The sequence below is a fragment of the Moschus berezovskii genome, chromosome 20 (assembly GCF_049115385.1).
Source record: "Moschus berezovskii isolate FMDL1 chromosome 20, NW_MosBer_1.0, whole genome shotgun sequence".
NCBI lineage: Eukaryota > Metazoa > Chordata > Mammalia > Artiodactyla > Moschidae > Moschus > Moschus berezovskii.
The window spans coordinates 34,967,734-34,988,660 of record NC_142479.1 but is presented as its reverse complement, the minus strand read 5'-3'; the positions used below and the strand labels follow the sequence as shown (position 1 = coordinate 34,988,660).

At 41.7% G+C, this 20,927-nt stretch overlaps 1 protein-coding gene across 1 annotated transcript in view; it reads right to left on the bottom strand.

Moving 5' to 3' along the window:
- Window positions 1-20,927, bottom strand: part of RPA1 (replication protein A1) — a 45,230-nt gene that overhangs the window by 4,748 nt on the left and 19,555 nt on the right. Inside the window, exons 6-15 of the mRNA XM_055403380.2 lie at window positions 14,219-14,311; window positions 11,722-11,854; window positions 9,740-9,842; window positions 8,445-8,513; window positions 8,111-8,303; window positions 7,469-7,608; window positions 6,924-7,072; window positions 4,339-4,471; window positions 1,887-2,063; window positions 1,239-1,346 (exon numbers count right to left, since the gene is read on the bottom strand). Of these exons, the coding sequence (XP_055259355.1) occupies window positions 1,239-1,346; window positions 1,887-2,063; window positions 4,339-4,471; window positions 6,924-7,072; window positions 7,469-7,608; window positions 8,111-8,303; window positions 8,445-8,513; window positions 9,740-9,842; window positions 11,722-11,854; window positions 14,219-14,311 (1,298 nt within the window). The remainder of the gene's footprint in view (window positions 1-1,238; window positions 1,347-1,886; window positions 2,064-4,338; window positions 4,472-6,923; window positions 7,073-7,468; window positions 7,609-8,110; window positions 8,304-8,444; window positions 8,514-9,739; window positions 9,843-11,721; window positions 11,855-14,218; window positions 14,312-20,927) is intronic.

Sequence of the window (20,927 nt, the reverse complement as noted above, 5' to 3'; positions counted from 1 at the left end):
TGAATTAAACTACTATGTGAAAACACTCTTTTATAAAAACGAAATGGAGAAAGTGACCTTACAAAAGAAAGTTACTTTGTAAGAACGCATCTGACAACATGAAATAAGCACATATCTTATACGTGAATTTAACCAGGATTTGACTTAACTTTGCAAAAAAGTGTTTATTACTTTAAAAAGGCACATCGAATAAAGATGTGGCATTCTAAAGGAGATCAATCCTGGGTGTTCACTGGAGGGACTGATGCTAAAGCTGAAACTCCAATACTTTGGCCACCTCATGCGAAGAGTTGACTCACTAGAAAAGACTCAGATGCTGGAAAAGATTGGGGGCGGGAGGAGAAGGGGACGACAGAGAGTGAGATGGCTGGATGGTGTCACCGACTTGATGGACATGAGTTTGAGTGAACTCTGGGAGTTGGTGATGGACAGGGAGGCCTGGCGTGCTGTGATTCACGGGGTTACAAAGAGTCGGACACGACTGAGTGACTGGACTGAACTGAACGGATACACAATGGAACACTACTCAGCCATAAAAAATAATGTAATAATACCATCTGCAACAACACAGATACAACTAGAGATGATCATACTGAGCAAAGTCAGAAAAGACAAATACCACAGAACATTCCTTACACGTGGAATCTAAAAATATGACACAAATGAATCTATCGAGGAAGCAGAAACAGACTCAAGACACAGAGAACAAACTTATGGTTATCAAGGCGGGGGTGGGGGAGTGGGTGGAGAGGAATGGACTGGGAGTTTGGGGTTAGCAGATATAAACTATCACATATAGAATGGGTGGATAACAAGGTCCTACTGTAAAGCACAGGGAACTATTCAACATCCCAGGATAAACCATAATGGGGAAACCATAATGGACTTAAAGTTTATTATTACAGACTCAAAAAAAAAAGTATCTGGACTTCAGCTTACTTCAGAAGATACTTCCAGATCTCAAGTGACTGCAGGCACACCGACTCTTAGAAACAGGAGGAAAAAGTACTTTCCACTTAGAAAGTGCTGTTTTTAAAGGATTTTATACACATTACTTCATCACCTCATTGTTAGCACATCCAAGGTGGATACAATTAAGAGTTAGATGAGCTCTCATAGTCAGCAGTGAGAGACGCTATACAACACCCACCAGCAATAGACCAAACATTATCAGAGCCAAAAACAGTAAGTGTGACAGCACGGGAACCACTGCAGTAATAGTACAGGACATGGCTGACCTTCTCTTTTAATTCCCCGAGATAAGCAGTGCTTTGTCCAAGGATGGCCTCTGCAGACTCCTGGAAACATGTGACCCACTGATTCTCTTGAAAATCGGCAATATTGACCTAAAAAACACAACTTCACATCGTTACACCAAAGAAATAACAAAAGGAAGACACACTAAGGAGTCTGGGAGATCGACTTTTTCCTTAAGAGCTTCTAGGGAAAAAAGCCGATTCCACTAAACAGCTGTGCTCTTTCCAAAGAATGTAAAGAGTATCCAAGAGAGAAGTTCAAAACGTTAAGCGTGGATCACAGCAGGAATGTGATGTGGTGTGGACGTGTGATTTCAGTTCTCAGGGGAGATACAGTCCAACAAAAATCACCTTCAGATGCAGGATCCAGGCACACTGGACTCAGTGGCCCTCCAGCTGCAATGGCCTTTGGACTAAAGGTTTTGAATGAGTCTCCAATGTCTTCTGCATTTTGAATCGTACACCCTTCAGTCACCAGGAGGCGCGCCATAAGACAGCTCTTAGTCACTGCTGAGCAACCCAGACAATCTGAAAGCCTGAACTAAGAGACAAGCTAGTCTTCACAGTGCCAGAAGCTTCGCAGGGACTCAAGAAACACCAGAGCGGTCCTTGTTCACCCATTCTACTTACTGACAGGATCATGCGGTACTTGAAATTGGGGAATTCACTGTCACACTTCTCGCAGCGGTACAATCCGTTCTGCTGGTCGATCACTTTCTTGTTACAATCCTGAGTTGGGCAGGCCTGGTACATACAGTTCTCTTTGCGAAGATACACCACGGTTGCCACAGAGCTAAAATAGTCAGGCTTCGGGAGAAAAGAGTGACATGAGGCAAAGACTACAGACCAAAGTTCATATTGCTCTGACATGCGAGGGATAAGTGTTTGCATATTCTGACAATGTGATTACAAGGGATAATTCATTCCATAGTTTCAAAAATTACTTGCGCTGACTACAAAATCCAGAAGGGTAACAAACCAAGTTCTAAAGCATATTACTCCTTAATAATAAAGAAGTTAATTCTAAACTGTGTTGTGCTTAGTCGTTCAGTCGTGTCTAACTCTCTGTGACCCCATGGACTAGCCCACCAGGCTCCTTTGTCCACGGGGATTCTCCAGGCAAGAATACTGGAGTGGGTTGGCATGCTCTCTTTCAGGAGATCTTCCCAACTCAAGGACTGAACCCAGGTCTCTTGCATTGCAGGTGGATTCTTTAGTCTGAGCCACAAGGGAAGTCCTTAATTATAAATCAGACTAAACTAACTAACTAAAACTGAAATAGACCATATGAAAGAAAAAGACTTCAAGAGATCCTGATCTTGTTGCTCCTGTTCCTCTGCCCCTCCAAAGGTAACAGAACCAGGAAATACAGAGTGACACAGTGAACTCTAGCATAGTTATCTTCAACCATTCCTCCCATGTTAAAAACAATAGTGATTTTGAGCATCTAGATTCAACTTTGTCTTTGGTCAACAAGCATTTTCTGTAAAAAGCCAGACAGTATCTATCTCAGGCTTTACAAGCCACCGGGTCACAGTCCGTTGCAGCTACTCGCCCTGCTGCTGGGATGCAAGACCAACCAGACAGTCTAGAGATGAGAGCGAGTGGCTGGTTTCAATGTAATTGTATTTACAATAGGCAGCAGGCTAGATATGGCCCGTGGGCCTGTTTATGGACCCCTGGTCTAAGTCATCAACTTCAGTAGAATGCAAAAAGATTGAACAAGCGCCTTCAAGGTGGAGACGTCACTGATAAGTAAATGTGGCAAGGACCAAGTCACAAGCATAGGCTTTCTGTTGCTATTTGCTTTGCCTTTTAACTGTCATGGAAAGGATACAGGATGAATAATTTTTGGGGGGTGAGCAGTTCCCTCTGGGTGTACTCTGAACTCAGGGCCAGATGAATCCTCACTCTAAAAGGCTCTAGAGCAGCAGTCCCCAACCTTTTCAGCACCAGGGACCATTTTGGTAGAAGACTATTTTTCCATAGACAGGATGATTCAGGCAGCAATGCAAGCAACGGGGAGCAGCCCATTTCCGGCTGTGTGGCCTGGTTCCTAACAAGCTGTGGATCAGTACTGGTCTGTAGCCCAGGAGTTGGGGACTCCTTCTCTACTGAAGGGGAGTCTTCCAGGAGAATGCCTGAAGGGTTTTTCTGTATTTCCAGGTAAGGGCCTGATTCAAACTGTGACTTGAAAGTTTGGGTGTGAATAGGTACTCTCTAGGCCCGATTCCTTGTTACCTACTGTCTACCCTTAGGTCTAAGAAACTGGTTGACAAGAAAACCCAGAGTGACACAGATCTGTCCAACATTTAAGTCTCAGGACACTGTGTAACAGCATTATGAGTTGCAGTCATTGACCATGATGGATAAGAAAGTACTGTGGAATGAGACAGTAAGGAATAAAAACCATACTGTACAATATGAAAATAATAAAGCAGGAATTACTGGTTGTGGGAGCATAGAGGAGAAATAAATTATTTAAATCTTGAACTGCTGACAGAATACAGATTCAGAGCAAGATGGGGGGTGGGGGTCATTAAACACAAACATTGAAAGGGAAGTTGCAACTCCAGTCAAATACCAGTCAATTCTTGTCAGAGAATACCAGGGGTGCTCAGCCCCCAAGAGGTTAATCCTCTATAGCCAGTGAGGGTACACGTGAACCACTCCATGTCTGACGCTGAAACTCACTAATGCTCACTGTGAGCTGTAATCTCAAAAGCTGCCTTTCTGGTCTGCAGGCATTTCAGTTTGCAGGAATAATCACAGAAAAGGAACATGGACCTGAACGTGGTTCATGTTAATACACACAACTTGACTACTACTGCTTCATTAAGATCCCGCCAAGAACTACACAACTCTCTAAGTCAGAGCTCTGAGCATCTTTTTGCCTCAACTGACCTGAGGGATATAACACACTCCTATTAGAAAGCATGGCTCCCTCACTCTGGCTGGCATCCTCAACCATCACCCCCGGTGAGAATCACAGCTCTGGATTAAGGTCTAACAGCTGGTGATCTGGACCTCATTCTCTCGCACATTCTAATGCTTTTGTGGAGAAAGTTAGGAAAGCAGATACCTTGTCGCCTTGGCCTAGGTTCTCTGACTTGACCTCATATAAAGTTTTCCAGTTGGTGTTGCTCCCACCTGCTCCTCCACTCTTTAGATCAGAGATGGAAATGCCATCTAAGGCTTGTCCTTCTGAGTCAAACCTGAAAAACAAAGAATAACAGGCACTTCATAAGCATACTGAATGTGATACTTGTTTCTATATGCCAGGTACAGGCTATTCGCTCCCCACCCAACTTTTCACAGGTCATGGCCCAGTGGGGCTGAAGGTAGCATCTTCCTCATTGTATCTCAAGTCTACTGAAGAAATGGAGTGACCTCTTTTAAAACTCAATTGCTCTGATGCCTCCCAGTGGTCACGAAAGACAGTGCCAAACTGCCACAGAACCTTTTCTTAAATTAGCCTTGATATCAACACTGGCCAGATGGCCCAAGTGCCTAGAAAAGCAGTAACCAGGAAAGTCAACAACAAAACATGCAACAATGGAGCGCCCTGGTGTAGTTGTTTGGGCTATTGATGCTCATTTTTGCTCAGCAGCTGCATTTTTCTCATCGTTGAAATGTACCAGGCTAGAAAGGGACAGTTGACATATTTTAATGGGGTAGCAAAAAATGTTCCCAGATCTTTTAAGACTGGTATAATTTCAAAAGATTATTTAATCTAAAGTAATTTATTAGAAGGTATTTACCTGTTTTCCTGTAGACTGACCTTCTTAGTGAGATTTTACTTATGCCAAAATGAAAGCTGAAATTATGTAAAATTACTATAAAGTTGATCATATTATCAGCTAATATGAAGGAAAGGACACTCAAGAGGAGTGTCAGAAACACACTTGTGTCAGGAAAGAGGCAGTCTGAGATGAAAAACACACCAATGTCACCCAAAAGGAGGATAACTAAAAGTAACCACATACAGAAAAGGCTCCGTAAAACGAAAGCATGGGACAGAATGGATGCTGCCCTAAGCTGCAGACAATTGCCTTTTTGTTCCATCAGGTAAGTGGCTAAATCCGTCACAGAGGCACAGCAAGGTCCGTAAATCTATTTCACCTCGACTAGCAACACAAGTTTACAGTTTCAAAAACTCTGAGGAGACATTTGCCACCAAAGTCAGCTCATCAGGAGTCAACAGAACAGGGAGAGAGGCAGCCCTTCTTACAGCAGGAACTCCACATTGCTGCAACCGAGATCTAGACACCTCCAGACCTTGCCTCGGGGGGGGCGGACACACCAAGCTCCTTTCTGATCAACACCAAGCTGCATTATTCAAGGGACAGCCATGTCTTTTTATGTTGACTGGGATCATAGTTATCAACAAATGAACTATGAAGACCTTAATGTGGGAAATTAACCTGCAGTCACGCTCCACAGCCTGATGGGAAATCAAGCAGTAAGGACAAACCAAAGCTGTGGTTCCTTCTGGTCAGATGTTAATGAATAGGCCCTGCACTATAATGCAAAGCCAGCTACCAGAAAAGCTAAACACGGATCCACATGGACCACATGCACAAGGCTGGCTTAAGCAACATGGTCATGCCAGCAGATGTGTCACGTGTGTCAGGCACTCAGTTGTGTCCAGCTCTTTGTGATCCCATGGACTGCAGCCCACCAGGCTCCTCTGCCCCTGGGATTCTCCAGGCAAGAATACTGGAGTGGGGAGCCATGCCCTTCTCCAGGGGATCTTCCCAACCCAGGGATCAAGCCCAGGTCTCCTACATTGCAGGCAGATTCTTTACCAACTGAGCCACCGGGGAAGCCTTAGATGCGTCGTGAAACTGTTCAAATAGCAGTGCTACTGGTTCACATTCAGCTCAAATAAAAGTGGGGAGTATGTAACACAAGCCAATTCTCTAGCCACTCAAACCCTAAGACATGGCTGGAAATCAACTCCCACCTACCCCCACCCTGTGACCTGCAGCTACACAAATTATAAGCTCAAGCGAGTTCCAGGGCTTTTTTCCCCTGACCACATCAGTGCTTGCATACCAGGTTTCAGTCTGAAGTGCTCTATTGAGGCAGAGTTTTAACACCCTAAATAGCTAGACACAGCGAGGAGATTTTAGTAGGTTCTCCTCATCCGAGTGCTTTGTGAATAGCACCATACTGCCCACAAAAGCCCATTATGCCCACCGCACTCGATCAGAGTCTGGTGAATACACACTAGAAGATGCGATCGGCACCATAGTCTAGACGGAACAAGAATGCCTACTCCCCACCCGCCTCCACCTGCAGAGACCCACAGCTTTGAGCCATGAAATGAAAGACACCTCCACTCACGGAGCTCCAGCACAAAGCTGCTACAGCCCCTCTTCACCTGCTTCTCAGGATCAAGGTCGGCGGGCAGTGTTCCTGTCCTAATTGCTCCCTGCGACTCTCCAGGTTTGTCATGGGATTACAGGTTTGTCAGTTTAAGGGCTTTAGAGCCATCCTCTCAGAAGGCATAATGCCTCCAAGAGATATAGGAACTGCTCCATTTAGTAACAGAGCCCTCGGCTTGGCAGACAGATCACATGCTGATTGTAGAAACCAAAAGAACCAGTTCTTCTCCAAGCCCAAGTTCAAATAGCCCCTGTGTTGAGCCCCATAAAAACCTACCATCCACGAAGTTTGTAAGCCTCTGGGATGTCAGGGTTCACAATGATGGTGCTTGAAGATAGTACAGAGAGGCTCCGTCCACCAAAATCAGAAACTCTGGCTCCTTTGATGGCCATCACGGGTTGTCTAGAACCATCAAATTTATCAGCCTGCATAACAACAGAAACAACAAACAAACTAGTGTCAATGGCAGAAAGAACACACAGAAAGTTTTTTTATAAAAAACAAAGAAAACAGCCAATAGTAGAGTGAATGCAATAAACACTACATGGACTCAATACAAGATAACCTCACACACAAGAATCTGCTCAGAGATGCATCAAAACTAACCAAGAGTTAAAGGAAAGAGCAAATTTCACTATGTAAAACCTAAATCACAGCAAATCTCACAGAAGTAAATCATAAAGGCTTTCAAATACGAGGAAGTGTCTACCCAGCCGACATAGCCAATGCCCCACAGCTCCCGAGGCAAGACCACCACCCAGGAAGCTCTTTGTGTCCCCACCTTTCTGCACACACTCCCGCCACTCAACGCGAGCACTTACATCATCTCCCCACAGGGTAGCATTCACCACTTTCCCTGACATATCCATTAGATAGATATTTCTCTTCGAGACTTCTCTGTTGTTAGACTTCACTATGATTTTTGTGACATCTTCGTAGTTCTTGCAGATCCCGATTATGTCTAAGACACAAGCATGGCGTTTTAGTAAGAAATGGTCAAGGGCTTCCCTGGTGGCTCAGGGGTAAAGAATTCGTCTGCCAATGCAGGAGACATGGGTTCGATCCCTGGTCTGGGAAGATTCTACATGCTGCAGAGCAACTGAGCCCGTGCGCCACAACTACAGAGTCTGTGCTCTAGAGCCCCGTGAGCCACTGGCTACTGAAGCCCGCATGCCCTACAGTCCGTGCTCTGCAGCAAGAGAAGCCACTGCAATTCAATGAGAAGCCCACACATGGCAACTAGAGAGTAGCCCTCACGTTCTGCAACAAGAGAAAAGCCTGTTGCAGCAATGAAGATCCAGCACAGCCAAAAATAAATAAACAAATAAAATTAAAAAGATGGTCGAGGCTCTCACGACAGTACAACCAAAAGTGAAACAGCAAGCACTTGTCTCATGCCTCCCCCATGTGTGGTGCAAACGAGACTGACGATGACCACTCTTCATTCTCATGCACAGACTTACCTACAAGCGAGTCTTTAGACTTGCTCTCCAGGTCGCCAATCCCCGTGAAATCAAACTGAACTGTGGGTAAGTGATGACCGTCTTCACAGGGCATGACAGAAGTCTCATTGTTGAAGGTCATCTCGTAGTCGTTTTTGACGGCTGTGAACTGTTTGTTGGCGATCTTCAGGGTGCCTTTAGAGAAGTAATAGACCTGCAAAAGAAGCCAAGCCATGGAACGTGGGACGTGCCATCAAATCGGGTATAAAAAGCCTTCACCATCACACTGCTCTCAGTCCCCACGTCCACAACCCATCACTTGGCCATTTCTGGTCTAGACTCTACGCTGCCATACCTTGTTCACGTCAATAAGGGGGAAAAACTTGTCTGCTTGCTCATTGAAAGCAGTCGCTCTGATTTCACCCTGCAGAAGCGTGTGAGAGAGAGCAGGTTAGAACTATGGAGCTCCAGTTTTACCACTGAAAAACAGGACACTTTGGTGTCAAGATGACATCTTTGAAACAGTAGCACAGTCAACACAGAAGACACATAGTTCACAGTCACACATTCAAGTTATTCACTCCAGCAAAACAACCCAGGTTTAACCAGCTGATCCCCATTATTGTGCCTCATTAAACCTCAAGTTAGAAACCTTAAAAAAAATGTATTTTGAACATGAGTGACATTACTGAAGCCCCCAGGGAAGTGTGCTGGGGCCGTGATTCACCAGCTTCCCTCGCATTTGCACCGATCAAGGAATTACTTCATACTCGAGAGTCATTGCCAAAAATGTTAAAATAAATCATACTTTCAGGTTGCTCGTGATTGGATTTTTACTTGTACGTTCCCGTCAGTCAAAACGCTACAGATGGAGAAGAAACTTAAATTAACAGCTGAATTTTTAGCCAACTGACAGATGAGACCAATAATTTGGTTTAAAAGTTGGTTTCTGACACAGTCAATACATTGGCGGTGTTATCCCAGCTTCAAAGAAAACAGAAACAAACAAACAAAAAAAACCAACTATTTTTTTCTGCCCTCTTAGAGGTTTGAACAAATAGGAAACATACAGCCGTTTGAAAAGAATGCCTGAAGTATATACTAGGGATTATAAGTTAAACGAATGGACGGACATATAGCACGACAAGACACTTGTTGAGATGCCACTACTTGGATTTTTCATCTCTCCATCGTGGTTTGGTTTTGTTTACATAAAGCACAGTAAGTCTGCACTGCCAGAATGCATCTCTCGCAAAACCAACCACTTATCACTTGTCAAGGCTGCCACGTGCCTTCCGTTGTGGCCCAGGGCTCCATGGGGCTCCCAAGGAGACATCACCTCTTGGGACTTTGACTAAGCCTCCTGGCAAATCAGACAACGTCTCTGATTTCTCCTGCCTGTGAGGCTACTCACATTTAAAAAACTAATGTCAACTGCTATAAATGCTTCCATCTGAGACCAAGGATTTTACTTATGACTTAACCCTTTGCCCCCAGACGGCATCAGAAGATTACAACAGAGGAAAAACAGCAACAAGAAGCATGTTTCTTCTTGGCTTACTGTTATCTTTCATCTCATGGGCCTGCACAGAGGTGAGCCCTGTTCCCCAGAGCTGAGGACTCTTCTTTCCCCACCTGACAGATACTCACACTCTCATCAACCAGTTCTATAGAGAAAAGCTTCCCTTCCCCTCGGGAGTTGCTCCAGGTCCGGATCTGACTTTTGTTGGTGACACGAGCACAAATAGTCCACCTAAAAATCAAAAATGGATAATCTTAGTGTCGGGAGTCTTACTTGGGAAAGATCTGAAATGTTCCCTCCCTATTATCTTCTTAGAGGCTTTCTTACCTTATGCATATTCTATTTTCCAGGGGAAGCTGTATTTTAATGCAGCTAATTAAAATCCCAGGATGACATCCAGGTTTGACAGTTTATAGAATAAGCAAATAGTAAAACACACAAGGTGATTTAACACTGACTCATTCTCCTGTCAAATAAGTAAATTTATAAATGCTTTCTCTTCTCCAAAAGGCATCACCAAGGCAACACTATCCCCTTAATGAAAGGTTCTAAGCTAGAAAATGCAGTAATACCAGCAATTATATTTTGTCGCTATTTTCAATTATAGGAACTGATATAACTGATGTCAAACTTCTGTCTCACTTCCAGCGCACGTGGAATGTAAACACAAGGGTATGGAACAGGGTGTTGGTTAAGCCACCAAAAGAAAACACTCTCAAGCACTATGATTTTAGACAGAAGCCATTAGAAAAAGGGGGCACAAGGTCTGATATCCAATCCTGGTGCCCATCCCGCGTGCAGCTACTGGACACATTAGCTACCCTACTCATCATTTCACAGGGGAACAGACCTTCCTCACATTGCTGAGAACTGAAGAATAAATAAGTAAATAATATCTGCAAGAATTCTGAAAAGAGCACGCACTAATTTTCAACTGCTAAAATTTTTAATGGAAAGAAATCACACAAAAGAAGTATCTGTTCAGTTTATATGAATACAGTTGACACAAACACACATATTCTTTTATTTTTAATTTATTTATTCTAGTTGGAGGCTAATTACTTTACAGTATTGTAGTGGGTTTTGCCATACATTGACATGAACCCGCCCCAGGTGTACATGCGTTCCCCATCCTGAACCCCCCTCCCCTCTCCCTCCCCATCCCACCCCTCTGGGTCATCCCAGTGCACCAGCCCTAAGCACCCTGTGTCATACATCAAACCTGGACTGGCGATCTGTTTCACATATGATAATATACATGTTTCAATGCTATTCTTTCAGATCATCCCACCCTCGCCTTCTCCCAGAGTCCAAGACTGTTCTACACATCTGTGTCTCTTTTGCTGTCTCGTATACAGGGTTATCGTTACCATCTTTCTAAATTCCATATATATGCGTTAGCGTATACTGTATTGGTTGTTTTTCTTTCTGGCTTACTTCACTCTGTATAATAGGTTCCAGTACACACATATTCTTTTAAGCCAACCAAACTGTAGTAATAATTTTTGGACTGAAAGTCATCTATTTATTTGATGAGAAGATGAAATGTCTTCTGAATTAGAATAAAAATTTATTTTTACTCATAAGACTGTCAACTGGTTCTTAAAACTCTGTTGTTGCTATTTAGTCACTAAATTTTATCTGATTCTTTGCAACCCCATGGACTGTAGCTTGCCAAGTTCCTCTGTCCATGAGATTTCCCAGGCAAGGATACTGGAGTGGGTTGCCATTTCCTTCTCCAGGGGATCTTCCCGACCCAGGGACTGAACCCACGTCTGTGTCTCCTGCATTGGCAGTCGGATTCTTTACAGCTGAGCCACCTGGGAAGCCCCTCTTAAAACATTAAATCTTTTAATTTTCAAATTATTTTAAAATGAATGACATTCCATAGGCTATGGCTGATTGCTCTTCCTGCCATTATTTTACTATGAAATAGTTAAAGGTTGCCACAATTTGTAATTTCCTCCCCTTCTGGAAAAAAAAAAAAGGGAGGAAACCTATTTTATGTGTGGTAACCCTAAAGTTCACATATGAGTAACTCAAGAGCCCATAACAACCTCTTACACTCCTTTCTAAGTCCCTTCTAAACGTATTCTATGAAATAACTCACTTGGATTGGTACGGGGTGAGACTGGCAATGGGTACCACTTTGGCCTGTGTTCCCCCAGAGCTGTTCACTTGGCTGGTACCGCCAGCTTTTCCAAATGTCTTTGAGGCACCAAAAGCCTTAGATGCAGTAGAAGCTTTAAAATCAAATACAAAGGACAAACATTATTTTATTTAAATCTTATGGTAAGTTTTGTAAGAATTCTTAATTTACTAGTGACATCATACAAAATAAGAAGCAAAGTTTTTCCTTTTAAATAATTAAGAGATCTGGAAATCAAACAGACTGAAACGGGAGACTCTTAGAGTGAGGTCTAAAATGAAGGCTGGGTGTACAGATGTTCAAGACTGTAACTGCTGACTTACATCCTGAGGTTGAGATAATTAGGGTAATGAATTCAGACTCTGCTATTTCAGAGATGAATCTTTAAACTTTTCCCTTATATCAGTAGGCAAGATAATAGGTTGGAGAAAGAAAATAACCTTGACTGAGAAGTGAAGACAAGCCACTGGTTGCATAAGAGAAAGAGCAAGAAGGAAAGGCTGGGAATTAAGGGACGCAGTGGGTGAACCATCTGAGGTGAAGAATACCTATTACAGACAAATCGCCTCAAAACACCCCCAGAAAACTCCCAGCTCTCAACTGGTCTTACAGGAACAGATCATCTAGAATGAAGTTTATGGGATTGGGTTTAATTGGGAGCAAAGGGCAAGGAATCAGTCTTCCGTTAAGATGAACAAGGGTGGGGGGACTGGCTATCGTGGCCCCTTCTTGTCTCCTTTCCATCCAAGCCTATGCAGCTGCCTTGCACTTAGGAAGCATATGTCATTATGTAACACCTGTAAGTAGATGAATGCCTTTACATGCATGCTGTTTCTATTAAGATTCAACCTCCAAGTTCAGAAGCAATAATTTAGTCCAATGATTTCACATCTTCTATACCAAAATATTTCAACATGGCATCTGGGTAGAAATGTGTATCTTCCATTATTCAGAATTTATTTACTGAGATTCCACAGCAAGTACCACACTATTCTGGGTACTTGTAGCACTAGGTAAAAAATAGACATAAACTGTCCCAGATCTTAAAATTTTCTAACTCGGGAGTCAAGAGATGACTTACACACACAGCAGTAACAATTAACCTCAATGTAACTCAAGGAAGCACACACTCTCTGTAGAATATCTTATGTGGATGCATAGAATATCTATCTAGTGTACAATATACAATTATAAACATCCAGTTTGAAAGTTGGCCGTTCCCCCCAATACACTTTCAGTCCTTTTCCTTTCAGCATCCAGTTACGTGTTTAGGGAACGTTAACTGATGTATTTTTTTTAAAAAATGGATCTCAGTATCAGCCAAAAATAGACACAAAGATAAATCTGTCAGGGGTCAGAGACTGGGGGGAAGAATAACATACTATTTGTATCTCAGCCTAAGAAAGTGAATACTTTTGGGGTACTTACCATTTCAGATAATCTATTTCCTCACCTCCCTCCAACACTACATAATGTGAGAGCTACATAAAAATAGATCCACTTGTAAAGGGAGATGGCTAAAAGACAGCTATTACAAGGCAGATAAAAACATCAAAGACTAGTGGGGAAAAAGACATACCTACTCAAAGTTTCACAGAAATGCTGCTGCTGCGTCACTTCAGTCGTGTCCGACTCTGTGTGACCCCACAGACGGAAGCCCACCAGGCTCCCCCATCCCTGGGATTCTCCAGGCAAGAACACTGGAGTGGGTTGCCATTTCCTTCTCTCTAGTGACGTCTTAACCCTGCTTTTTTTTTTTTTAGAACCTTAGCACTGAGGAATAGAAACTAATCGTTGAGGGGAGGGGAGGAAGTGTGTGTGAAGCTCTGACAGAAAAAAGAAACTCTAAAAATAAATTCCAACCAAATTCTACAAATCATAATTTTCACTGGTGACATCCCACATGAAGAGGTTCCTAAAGGAGAGGCCAGAGAGTAAACAAAGTGATTCCATTATAGTCTCTCAGGACCTGCTGAAGAGAAAGTCAGAAAGAAGAAACTATTTCTCATCCACGAGACAGAAGCAAGACCTATGACCAACATAAATGATACTGTCTTCAAGCTAAGATAAATATTCCCAAGAGCCCCAAACGGGAAACCTGGAGAGAGACAAACCAAATGAATAGTGGATCCTAGAGAGCTAAAAGGCAAGAATTTAAAAGTTATGTAAAGCAGTCAAGAGGACGTTAAGTGAGAAACTACCAGATAAATTATTAACAGAGAATAGTGTATCATTCTGATTTTTTTTAAAAGAAAATCATATTAAATACCTTTAAAGACCGTCTTTAATCATTTTTTTCAATCACGCACTTTACAATGAAAATTGGAATTATTCTTTGCAAGAAGCAACTGTCATGTGCAGCATTGTGAAAACTCCCTTTAGTCCCAGATTAAATTTCAAACCATCACTCAAAAGCCTGCCGCACACAATCAGCACACATCCTCGGGTGCAGCCTTACCCACTCCTGGGCTCCCGTTCTGTTGCTGGGGCCTGCTGGTTGGTGGACTGGCTGCTGAGACAGGAGGAGGAACCACTGGCTGCTGTCCGTGTCCTGATGATCAAAAGGGAAAGACCACTGTAGTGCCAATAATTTGGATTAAGAGATTTAAACTTAAGCAGAAGGAATATTCTGAGAAAGTGTAAATTTGTGATTTTTGTCAAAGACTCTCCTGGGTCGGAATTCATGCTGGGGCACTTGATTGCATGCAGCGAAAGTGCTAGGGGTTCACTTTTGTTTTCATTACCTAAAAGGTTGGCTCTATTTACCTTTCACCTGCTTATAATTGATGGCTTTCGGTTTTAATGAGGTTCTCCCCTAAAGCCTTGCCCATTTCTCCTGCATGAACCTGAAGTAAAGTCACTGGGCTGAATCGGTGACATTACCACTATTTCCATAGCAACAAATCGATGTTATCAACAGAACTGTGTTCACGGCAGGATCTATCAGAAGAAAAAGCTGGGTGGTAACAAAAACCTAAAAGCAGTTCAATTGTCTCTGAAGTGCTCCTGCTTCAAAGGGAAAGAAGACATTCAGAAAGGATTCTACCCTTTCCCTCCCAAACAAAGCCACCGTATTCTGCAACTGACAGTTGGTGGAAAATAAGAGCTGAAAGCGCCTTAGGTACCGTGAAGCGCCAATGAACGGTCACAGCAGGAGAGATGAGGACGGAGTTCAGAAGCAGGTGTGTCGGGGAGACAGGGAGATTAAAGGGAAAAAGGAGGGGAAACAAACATGTCTCTCAAGCAGAAAATAAAAAAGGCCATGCCATCAGAGTATTTATTTGGCCCTCAACCTTTCTACAAATGTTGATGAAACTGAAGAATGTTAAAATACGCTAATTAAAAAAAAAAAAAGATTTATGGAATTTGATGTAGCCTTTGTGAGTGGCACTAAAAGTAGAAGTCATACCTAATCTGGGCTGATCACCAAGAGTGCTTGCGGCACACAAGTGCAGCTCAAAACACTTCCTAGAGAGACCTAAGAACAGACACACGGTGAGCACCCCAGAATAGCTCCCTGCCTGCCACCTTGTCTCTGCTTCTTCCATCCCTCCGTTTGTTCCCTACTGGGTTTTCCAAGGCCTTAATGCAAATGGGCACACTGTGCACTGATTTTATTTCTTTCTGCTAATATTACTCCTAACTGGTACCACTAAATGAGAGTTAACTGTGCCATTAGAGGAAAACAAATTTAGCATCAAATTAAAAGGGTTAAACAGAACTCTTTAATTCTTCCTATGGAGAGAACTGAGAGGCCTTATTTACATAGAAAAAAGAGCCAAGATTATCGACAATGAATTTCTGTGTCTGCTTTTCAGCTTTTCCATTACCTCTAAACTTCCAGTGTCACAAGAGATTGCATGGGAGAACTGTTCTCCTTTGACAGTGTGTCTTATGAAGTAACATTCTGAAATTCTACAGTGATCCTTCCTTTCAATTAGTAGGGAAAAGATGAATAGCTCCAAGAACAGTATTGAGTCCAAATAATCAGGAAAAAAATTAATCTGTATTTTTACCTGCTTTGGGAAATTTTATTCAAATGAACCAGATAATTTAAACAGTCAAAGATGTAACCATGAAGATACACCAACCCTTTCTGTACTCCACCCTACTTCCTCCCATGCTCCCATAGTCTCAAACACATCGACACTCTCAAGTCCCTTCCTCCCCACCGTGCCTGCTTCTCCAAGCATCTTGCTGTATAGGACATGGCCACAGGATCTTGCCAATCTCTTATGTTAATTTCTATAAAAATGTAACTAACCTTTATGCGGTATCTGTAGTAGAAGGGTGGTTACCAGGGACTGGTGGGAGCAGGGAGTGATTGTTTAACGGGTACAGGGTTTCAGTTTGGGATGATGGAAGAGTTCTGGAGGTGGATAGAAGTGGTTGCTGCACAGATGTGACTGGACTGAATGTCATTAACGATACACTTAAAAATGACTAAGATGTAGATTTTATGTGTATTTTACCACAATTTTTTTAAAAATGTAACTTATCTATTTACGTGTTGTGAGATCAATATTTTAAAACATTTTAACATATGGGTTAAAATTGATGTTAAAATTTCTTTTTAGTAGTACATAATAGCATAGTTTTATAACCATTGGATTCTTAAGAGTCAATGAAATTTAGCATATTTTAACAACACTTGAATTAGGCCCTGTAATAGACAAGTTCATAATAGCTACAATTTTTTGAATGCTTACTTAATGCACCAGGTACGAGGTTAAGTGCATTACTCCACTTACTCTTAAGCCCTCTATATAAACAGTATTATTGTACCCAATTAACAGATGAGAAAAGTGGGTTTAAGTGGTCAAGTAACTTGCCCAGAGTCACACAGCTAGGAAGAGGCAGAACCTTGCCTTGAACCCAGGTCTGTATGACTAGATCCGATCAACTTCACTACGATCCAGTTAATTTTTAATCCTAAACAACCAATTCTGGTAGGCAGAAATATAATTATATAGAACATAACTAGTAACTACAATATCCAGAAGTTATAAAAAGCAACTAATAGTAAACAACAGCTGAGAAAAATCAGACAACAGACAATAGAGTATACAGATGAACAAAAACCTCAGTTTCTACCAGTAATTACTTTCTTAACAATAACCACAAAGAATATAAGGTAGAGTCAATCCAATAAATACAATTTCTTGCTGGTAGAAAATAAACAGAGTCAGGCTGGAAAAAAATTGCAACTAGTATCTTTCAGTAATGAGTGACTCTAATAACTAAGCAACATATTAAAATTTTAAGTTTTAAGTAAGATATTATGGTTAGAAATAGTGCAGGTACATAAGCCTAATATACATACTGATTTTTTAAAAATACCTAATGGTAAATACGGGATATTTAAAACCATCCAACGCAATAGCGAATGAAACATGAGCTGCGTCTGACTCTTCCTTCTCAGGCCTTAAACACTCTCTCAGTACCTCCACTCTACTTGATGTGGTTCTAGGACCATGAGGCCTAGACCGTTTGGAACTCCACTGCCTAATTCTGGCTGTGTCTCAGGAGTTAATCTTACTGGTCACCTGACATGGGTTCGGTGCTGGGAGGATACAAGTCTAACTTTAGTTCTCCACTCACTAACAGCAGTCTCTTTGCTTTCCAATAAACAATTAGAGACCATTTCTGTGAAATACACCCATAAGGTAGTAGTCACTGTAACAAAGCTATTTCATGATGGCCCAAGTAACAATGTGTTATTGATCTAGTTACAACGAAATTCAATAGCAAATACTCTTGAACAGCAAAATCTCTGCCTCATTCCTCTGCACTTTAACAGAGCCTAAAGAAAGGAAGAGCCAGTGGAACTGAGCACTGAGACAAAGGAGTGCTTCCCATAGTTCCATGGTCCTCACCCCAAGTGGTAATTATCCTTCACCCCTTTCAACTCCATCTTTCCCTCAAATACTCTGCCCCTGAAAGACAGCATGTTCAAAGCAGCCAGTCAATTAAATACAACATAAAAAACATAAGAAATCTGGCCAAAGGTAGTAAGTTGGGCAAACCACCTCTCCCTCAAGCCTGCAGCATCCAGAGAGTTCATAGAGATGTTAAGTATTGCTTTGTCTTGGCTTGCCTTCCTAAAAGCTGCGAATAAGACAACTACACGCTCATTTTAAAAACAGTTTACTATTGCAAAACAACTGTGATGTTCCTATTTAATATCTTAAAAATTTACCTGAATAGGCTGCAGCTTCCCTTTTCCAATGTGAAACACCAAATTAATACGTTTGGTATAGGTAAAAATTAAAATCTAGAAGGCTCCACTTCTGAAAGAAGCATGGTGATGACCAAGTCCCAAACCTTCCCTTCTCCTAAAAATCACACAGAGTGACAAGAAGAATGAATGCTCGTACCATAAGCGAACATCCCGTATACAGACTGCATCTTAGTGAAGCTAGGGGAAAGAGACAAATTACAAATTATGCGAAAGTGAAGCCCAAAGCACCACAAATAAAACATCACAGCTGTAAGAGAGACGCAGCGTGGATGATTCCAATACAAACAATAAGCTCTCACCAGCACCAGAATAAAACACGGGTGGCTGCCTTTATCACTCTGGCGTGAGGATGATCTTTCCAACTACAGCTCAAAAACCCAAAGTCTTAAAAAACTAGAAAATACAACTTCATAAAAACAACAGAAAACTGCTGCATAGCAAAAAAAAAAAAACACCATAAGCAAAGTCTGAAAGACACTATAACTTGTATTAGAGATGAAGGACTAATTCTATTTTTTTTTAAGATCTCTTAAAAATTGAGAAGAAAAGATAAACGACTCAGAAGAAAAATGGACAACACAATAGTTCACAAAGAATAAAAAGCCCTTAAACATTTAAAAGGATGCTCATATTGCTCACAATACAAAGTAAACACTACACTAAGATCTGAGTTTTCATCTATCAGACTGATTTTAAAAAAGTCAAAAGATTAACAACATACTCTGCTGGCATAGCTGTGAAGAAACAAGTATTTTCACATATTGTTGGTGGGAATGCAAAATGATACTATCCTATGAAGGGAACACAAGCATATCTACCTACCACAAAGGCATTTATCCACGGATCCAACAATCTCACCTTTAACAATCAAAGCCCCTCTGCCCGTATACCTGCATATGTATAAAGTTATCTACTGCAACACTGTTTTAATAGCCAGAGTATGGAAACACCCAACTGCCCATCAATAAAAGGCTGGTTAAACTATGGAATTCACACAACACAATATGCTATGCTTTGAATAAATAAATAAGTAAAACTGAGGAAGATCTTTAAGTATATATATGAAAATATCTCTAAGCTGAAATTAAAAAACAAACAGGACTGAAAAAAGAGAGACAACATACTGTACATAGTTATCTAGCTGTTCAGTGTTGTGTTTTTTTTAATCCTACCTTTGGTGTAAGCAAAGTGAATTATGAGTGAAAATACGTAATTTATGTACTTGGTTATATTTTCATTAAGAAAACCCTTGAAGGACAAAAAGAAACCACTGAAACTGGTTACCTACAGAGGGCAGCAGTGAGTACGAACAAAAGAAGAGGAGGCAGGGAGGGGCAGGAGTTAAGATTTCTCTAAATATTTAATTCTAAAGTTTTGACTTCTGAAAGATGTAACTATATTATCTACTCAAAATTTAAAACAAAAATTAATGTTTTTTAAGAATATGTCTATCTTAACATTTCAACTTTGAAAAGTATACAAGTTTTAATGGACAAATACGTGAACACAAAGCAGAGAAACAGCTCTAAGATTTGAAATAAACTGCCCCTGGATAGGAGCCAGAGGACAAAGACGAGCTGGGCAGGGAAATGCTTTTTTGGTTCTGCTTCAAAGAACACACTTGCAAAACTATTTGACTTTTAAAACTATGTACAGGACGTGACAATAACAGAGACCAAGATGACTCTCCCACCAAAAATAACCAAAAAGAAGGCAAAATATTTATGAGACAAATGATTCTCAGGACACTAGACATTAAGCAACAAAGGACAGTAATTCTGAGACACAGGAAACAAACAAGGTGAGTGTGACTATCAGATTACTGGAAGCCCTGAGGGTTTCCAGGCTGGGACACAGGAAGTGGGCATGGAGGAACCCCTGAGTTAAGGAGATGGAATTGAGCATGCGGGGAATCAAGACATGGAGGGTTCTCAGGACAAAGCACCAGAGAAGAGAACTGCATGGAGGAAGACCTCCAGAGATGATGGAAGGTTCCCCTCGAGGAGTCGGCAGAGTACTGGTTGGCTGATCTCTGTGTGGAAACTATCAGAAGCCAGGGAAAGAAAGAACCATCTGAGAAGACCTCGGGGATCAGTGTCCGGTGCTTACAACAAGCTGGAAATAGCACCTCTACCTAACAGCCAGAAAGGAAAACTTCATATTCACAGGGCATCGAGTAGGATACTCTGACGGGTCTTGCCTCTGTACTACGAACAGCCAGACCCAGAATAAATGCCACTCTCTGATCCCATCTAACAAATTTTAAAAGCAACATCCCCAAAGATAAAACTGTTTCCAAATAATTTAACTGTATCCCTAAAAAAAATTCAAGAATACAAGTTTCCAGCACCCAACAGGGTACGAATCACAATGCCTGAATTCATTCCAATATTACCAGGCACACAAAGCAGAAAAATATTCTTGATAATAAGGGGGAAAAAATTGATTAAAATAGACCAAGAACTGATACTGATGCTATTAAAAAGCAGAGACATCATTTTGCCAGCAAAGGCAAAATGTATAGTCAAAGCTATGGTTTTTCCAGTAATCATGCACAGATGTGAGTCAGACCGTAAAGAAGGCAGAGTCAAAGAATTGATGCTTTTGAACTGTGGTGCTAGAGAGGATTCTTGAGAGTCCCTTGGATAGCAAGGAGATCAAACCAGTTAATCCTAAAGGAAATCAACCCTGAATATTCAGCTGATGCTGAAGCTCCAAAACTTTGGCTACCTGATGCAAAGAGCCAACTCATTGGAAAAGACCCTGAAGATGGGAAAGACTGAAGGCAGGAGGAGAAGGGGATGACCAAGGATGAGATGGTCGGATAGCATCACTGATTCAATGGACATGAGTTTGAGCAAACTCCCGGAGATAGTGAAGGACAGGGAAGCCTGTCATGGAGTTACAAAGAGTCAGATACAATTGA